At 46.4% G+C, this 6,613-nt stretch overlaps 2 protein-coding genes across 2 annotated transcripts; one reads left to right on the top strand and one right to left on the bottom strand.

Moving 5' to 3' along the window:
- Positions 1-1,054: 1,054 nt before the first annotated feature.
- On the bottom strand, positions 1,055-2,209 carry N7481_008439 (uncharacterized protein; the record flags this gene model as incomplete). Its single annotated transcript, XM_057267658.1, has 1 exon — positions 1,055-2,209. One exon carries the CDS (start codon positions 2,207-2,209, stop codon positions 1,055-1,057), a length of 1,155 nt encoding a protein of 384 aa, XP_057121859.1.
- A 646-nt stretch (positions 2,210-2,855) lies between these two features.
- On the top strand, positions 2,856-3,755 carry N7481_008438 (uncharacterized protein; the record flags this gene model as incomplete). Its single annotated transcript, XM_057267657.1, has 2 exons — positions 2,856-2,947; positions 3,188-3,755. The coding sequence occupies 2 exons, from the start codon at positions 2,856-2,858 to the stop codon at positions 3,753-3,755; spliced, it is 660 nt and encodes a 219-aa protein (XP_057121858.1).
- Between the last annotated feature and the right edge of the window lie 2,858 nt (positions 3,756-6,613).

Raw genomic sequence — 6,613 nt, 5'->3', positions numbered from 1 at the left:
TTCGAGGTTGTAGGACAGTACCACGGGCCAGCTCAGTCTAACCATGTTTCTCAATTGTTACATTGGTTCATCACTTCACCAGCAAGTTCTATGGATAACCAATGATTCCTGGGAATCAGTTGAATATTTTGGGTAGGGTTGCCTCTAGAATCTGTCGCTTCGCGACAATTATTTCAGGTGCCAAAAGTTTAAAGCTCACCACACCCACTTTCTGTACGTTTCAAATGGTGCTATAAAGTACATATTGTAAGATGGAAATGCTCGCTGGCAGTCTGTCAAGCAGACGGGTCGATTGCAAGAGGACCAAAACCACCACACTCGCAGAGTGCAGGAGAGTCGTAGACAAAGAGAGACGCTAGAGAGGGACGATAGAACGAATAACAGAACCTTTCATAAGCAGTATATCGATACCGCAACCTCAGCAGCCTCAGTAGAACATTTCATAAGGGGGAACATGCATCGCATCGCATGGTTGTTATTGATACTATGGAACGAACGCTGCTTATCCTTCCGAAACTAAATTGCTGCCTTGTTACTAAGGCCCCAATCACCTGACTCCGATGTTGAGAGCGGAATCCCCCATTACAATATGTAAATTAAGCAAGTTCATGCACGATGACTATCATGTGATGGCACTAGTACCTGGTCGCCAGACCACCCCTGAATCCTAGTATACCCTGATCTTCCTTTTCATCTCTCTTCCTCTCAATTATTCGGCTGCTCGTATGAATCCCGCGCCTTCTGAATGATGAGACACTCCCCCCGCTGGCGCCAGTACGAAAATGCATCTGATACGCAACAAATGATGCATGGAAGCCGTCCTCCACCCTGCAGCGGCGAGCCAGTTTGCCCCACTTTTACAGAAGGCAGAAGGCCTCAAAGTCCTGTACGACTGTGCAGATGCTGCAGTTGATATCTGCTTCGTTCATGGGTTGACTGGTGACCGGGAAAGAACCTGGATCGCAGACGGCCAATTGATTCCGTGGCCGCAAGCACCTCTCCCAGCAAAACTCGATGATGCTTTCCGTGTAGGAATGAGATTATAGTCGCATAATTAGTCGAAGGTAGCACATTCCACAAGGATCGAAATCGCTTTACCCATACTCGGGCCCGAGTAGCCAACAGTCGTGTTCAAAAGCCCCCTGCGGCGCATTTTTTGTTCAACAGTAAAGCTTGTGCCCTCGTCAACATCTGGACTTTCCGAGAGTCGGGGGAAATGAAGTAGACCTTGATCTGTTCCTCTCAGGAATTGCAAGTTGATGCTCTTCAGCGATGGGAATTCACTACCCAAACATTTTAAAATTGAAATCCAGCATCCACCAGGCAGTGTAGAAGAGGAGAATGATACAGTTTGTAGACTTTTGCGAACCATGTACAAGAATTCTGGAAGGGCTTCCTCGGATACCAGGCTGAAGCTTTCCAACGTCAGCTCTTGAAGTTGACACAATGAATTGAGAGTGGATAGGCGGCGGATAATCGAATCTGCTTGGTCCCCAAGGTCGAAGTTAAGATCCAACTTAATGAGCCTTGTGGCATATTGCACCAATTCGATGGTCCAGTCGGCGGTCTGTAAAGCTTCGCTCGCATCATCTGATCCCATCGTATATTGAAGGCTGAGGTCTTGCACATGGGCCCATGCGGCGATAAATCCTTGCTTTCCGAGATCTAGGGAGCTAAGGCACTCCATTTCCACGTGGTTGCTGCCTATCGTTCCCTTGGGTTTGAAATGAATGGCAAAAGCTGACACGGGGATAGATGCCTCGGCAATAATACCAAGAACGACTGCAATAGCCTCACTGGACCTAAGACCGGAAAGATCGGAAGTTTCAAAGGAATGCTCGCGACGTATCTCAAATCCTTTACAATTCACTAGGCGACTTAGCACCGTTTGCCACTGCTGAACTGCTTTTTCAGGTACAGCAAGATGACCAGAAGAATCTCTTGTCCATGAAATTCCACGTCCAAACAAGTTGTCTTCAGGTTCCTGGATGACCAGCAGCTGAACGTGCTGCCTTAGATGAGGGTTTTCTGCAATCTTTGACAGGCGTTCGATTGCATTTTGAGAAAGGTCGAAGTGCACTGTTTTTAGAAATTCCCGCCCAAAGGAGTGGGTTGTACTCTCATAAATATCTCTACAGGCAAGTCGGAGGGCGCGAAACTCGGATGGTTTTAGTAGAATGGCAATAGCCTCAAGAATTTCGACGGGCATCATGCAAATCAACGGTTGGGATTTCCGAGAAGTCCGCAAAGGCCAACGGCTTTTCAGCCTATGGAAAAAGGTATTGCCTTTCGGATAGCTCATTTTATCGGTGACTGATAGAAGATAATGGAAGGTTTTAAGTCTCTGTTTGACTATGAATAAAGAATGAGACTTCTTAGCTTTAAGCCCCTTAAAGATGGAAGTTAAGAAACCAACCTGCCTAAAATGCGGGGAATCTTACGTAAGAGAAGTAATCATTCGCCAGGCCGCCCATGGACAAATATAGACGAGAATGCTTGTTCTGTCAGAATAATCATCACAATAGTTGTGCATCGGAGATGACAGGATTCAGAATTGGCCCCTATGTGAAACAAATGGGGGTTGGGGGCTGGGGGCTGGGGGCTAAGATGGAGCCAAGGGGGCCAATTCTCAAGGATCAATCTGACTAGTCCTTTCCCATCAAACCCACTTTGGGGCCCATGACTATAAATAAACATTGGCTGGAAGAGATAAACCATATATATACAAATCCAAAACTGATGGAACTTCTCGTAGAGTTATCTTGAAGAGGCACGGCGGCCAGTTGTTCACACTTGACTTCATATATCCTTTTCTTCCTATACTTTGCGTCGCATATTTTTAAAATCGAATCGTCATGAGTACCAGAGGATTGTTGAATTCTATTCTTGGGGCCCTGCTCCTTGTGCTGCTGGTTGCAGTGCAAGTGCAGTCTGCACCCGCAGAGCAGTATGTTCCTACCAGTTTAATTTCAAGAAAAGAAAACGAGGTTCGATTTCTGACTTTTCAAAATGATTTTCATAGAAGAGATATTGCTCTAGCGCCAGGTCAAAGTTTGGACACTCGAGGATTGTCTGGAATTTTCAAGAAATTCAAGAAGTCAAAGAAAGGAAGATGCGATGAGTGCGATCTAACAGAGCCGCAAGGTGTTCAAGAGGGCCCCCAAATAGTCCCCGATTAAACCTCAAGTGCTCTTGAAGAGCTTTACGGGACTATCAAAGGCAACAACTTGGTAAAAACAGGTGGTACTGTCCATGTCTCGTTTGATTCAAAAACTGCAGCTTTATACGGCACAAGCGAGATCTATGGGTGTACCGTCGTTGTCGTGCTCGATGGCCAGGGAGCTGTCATCGGGCATTACCCACAGGAATATGGGTCAGAAATGACGATGGACAACGCAGAAGCAACACAAAAGAAGATCATCACGCCTCTGGAGGCAGCTCTTGATCTAATCGACTTCACAACTCAGACGCAGGCCTATATCGTGCACTCCTCGGATAAACCGTTCAAAACTAAACAGTCCATAGGATACAAGGCTATTGTTCAGGCGCTGACTGACAATGACATGTCCGAAACCAATATCCACTCTATGCCATACGCTGCTGGTTACTCTATAGTGGGACACAGGGGCAAGGTTGTCGTACAATGGGAACTGAAAGAAGATGGAGGTGCTAGACTTAAGCTCTATGTTCAGGATGAGTTACCTGTCTACCTGCGCGATTTCGATGAAGACAGGAACCCATGTACAGAGATTTGAGAGGGATTGTTGACGATTGGGATTGTTGAATACTATAGGTGATGGGGAGGGGATGATATCTTGTTATCTACTCAATGTAATGTCTCGTCAATGGCAACGTCTATATAGGATTATCAGACCTAAGCCCTCGTAGGCTGGTGGAAAATGTGTAGCTGTTTTCTTTTTCAGTCCTGTTCGTTCCACGGTCCATTCTACTGGTAACTTCATTGTGTTCAATATGTGAAGGAGAAGCCTTTACTTGTCGATGGTTTCTTTACTATGGAGAAAGGATAGGGTCAAAGGTAACACGAACACAGCACAAAGAGGAATGGCAGGCGAGCGGTCCTCACCAGGGAGACCAGGGGTCCAGGCGAGGGCAACTGGTTACCATAGCCTACTTCCAGTAGCGGACACAAATCTACAAAGATAGACCTAGGCGAGTTTCACCTAGATACTTTAGAGAAGAGGGATTTATCAGCCTTTCAAAGCATCCCGTTACTTAGCCTCCTTGAATAGTAAGCTTGCTCTTGGCCCCCATCATTATAAAATACCAACTAGAGATATGACACAGAGTACTATCTAGTACACTCGAGAATATTGATGATATTTTTCTAGTAAATTTATTTATTTTGAAGAGTATCCTGTCCACAGATAACGTTCATACTAGGCCCTCAGATCCTACCTAGAGTTGGTATTACGGAACATGGGCAATGAACGAGGTCTTAATTCTGCTGTTGAGTTGTTTATCTTGTATCTGAAGCCTCGGAAACAAGCAATCCCTCCCTCCCCTGGCCCCTCGCATGACCCTTGGCCCCCGGCCCCAACTAATAAGAGATTGACGGAAGTTTGATATCCGCTTTTCAGCCCCCGAAACCAGAATGATGTGCATACTCGTAGCCACTATTAATACTACTTATAGCCGAATCTTATTGTAGTGATCACGCTGGCCCAGGGGATTGGTGCTCGTTTCTCACTTTCTCAAATATGTCTATATCGCATTTATTCTTCTCATCAAGGTTGCGCAATCTTGATCTTATCGCGTCCACGTCATTCTCACTGACAAATAATCTATCTGTGATAACCATCCATGGAGTCTTAGGGGTTACCCGAAAGCCCCACACGGCACGCCTCCCTAACCAATAGCGCGGTGGGGAAGTACGTAACCTCCTTCGCGACGACGTTCTGGACGGCAGTACTTTTTTCCAGAGGGCCTTTGTTCCCTCTAAATTGTTCCCAAGAATGCTGCTCGCCACGTGCAAACCATGGAACATTTCACAGGGCGCATGAGAAGCGCGACCCTTGATACATTTAGACGGGGGCCCAAGCTGCCACTTGCCTGCAGATTGGCTATATACCTTGCGCAACCAGCGGTAGCTGCGCATTTATTCTCCGGCGCCGCGTGCTGCGCGCAATTTGCGGTTTCGCGAAGCCAGGTGCATGCGCGACCGCGGGAGGATTATATCAAATTCCGGCAGTGGATTATAGACACCGAGTTGAATGATGCTTCTTCCGGGCGAGTGATGGAGTTTCTTTGGCACATCATTTTTGGAATGAACTCAATCTAGTAAATGATTGCTTCTCTCTGGATTTTCTGGATATAGCAAGGGCTAACGACCTTTTTCTTCACCTTTAGTTGTCCCGATGAGCAACTTTGCTATTGCCAGGTGTATGGCAAATGCTGAGCCAAGACCTGTCGCCATTTACCTCTCTTCCTACCAGTGTCTCAGTCAAACTTGCTTCTCGTCTTCGTGCTTTTGATTTCAGCGCGACTCTACATCTGTCGATATTTTCAATACCCATGACCCGAGGCCTATTCATCATTCGTCCCAGACATCTCCTCATTAGGAGGACTACGGCGTTTATATGATTCATTATGGATGCTTTCATTCCATTGCGTTCAAGCGTCAGGAGAAGGAATCTCCTACATTCGTTTAGCGTATGTTTTGTACGATCATTGAACGGTACATACACACATTTCTGGTCAAATTTACATAGAATACACTGCACACGCAGTTCAGTTCGAAGACAGACCAATTCAACAGCAATTCACAGCAAACTAACGCATGGGCTCATGATTACACCTAAAAAACATTTCTATACACGCCTGGAGATATCCCTCCACCTGCTTCACATCATCGAGTTGCGCAACGACCCACAAACCCATCCGGCCTGATCACGGCTAGTGCGCCGTGCGCGGGGTCGACGCCATAGGTGCTATACGCGTTAACTAGCGCCGACCCATCATAGAAGCTCATTTCCGAGATCTGCTTCACACAAGCGGGAATGTCACCCCACTCAAAGGACCAATGGAGTCGAGGATGTAGCACGATTTGTTCTACGGTGGATGTGGGGAACTTGGTGACGAGCTAGTCCTTGGGGGGTTCATCGCAGTATAGGTAAGTACAAAATAGTGTCGAGGTTTCTAGGGCACATAGTCAAATTGAAATCTGCAAGATTTGGTTGTTAGTGTGACCGAGAGAGAGCGAGAGAGAGAGAGAGAGAGAGAGAGAGAGAGAGAGAGAGAGAGAGAGAGAGAGAGAGAGAGAGAGAGAGAGTGTGTGAGAGAAAGATAAAGATGTTTAGCAATTATCAATATATAGGAGATTATGCCCTTCCCGAATAATACAGGGCGGGGTGAAAAAGTCGGGTGTCAAGAAAGGGAAGTGTGTATTAAGAGAGGGTCGGTTGGGATGGAAGGACCATGACCAAGAGGCAGGGATGCAGATTTAAAGCCTGTCCCGCCCAAGTTGAAGGCCAGTGAGTTATTGACTTAGTTTTTGAAATTTCCCCTTTCCAAAAAAAAAAAAAAAGATTATTAGACTCTATGCGGACCGAACTCACCTCCCTCCCTTACTTTTACTGTAGCTGCCCGTTGACCT

This window comes from Penicillium waksmanii (genome assembly GCF_028829765.1).
Source record: "Penicillium waksmanii strain IBT 27052 chromosome Unknown utg000007l:1.0-4314555.0:1.0-4317578.0, whole genome shotgun sequence".
In the NCBI taxonomy this organism is placed as follows: domain Eukaryota; kingdom Fungi; phylum Ascomycota; class Eurotiomycetes; order Eurotiales; family Aspergillaceae; genus Penicillium; species Penicillium waksmanii.
The sequence above is the reverse complement of the archived record's forward strand: the minus strand, read 5'-3'. Positions and strand labels throughout refer to the sequence as shown.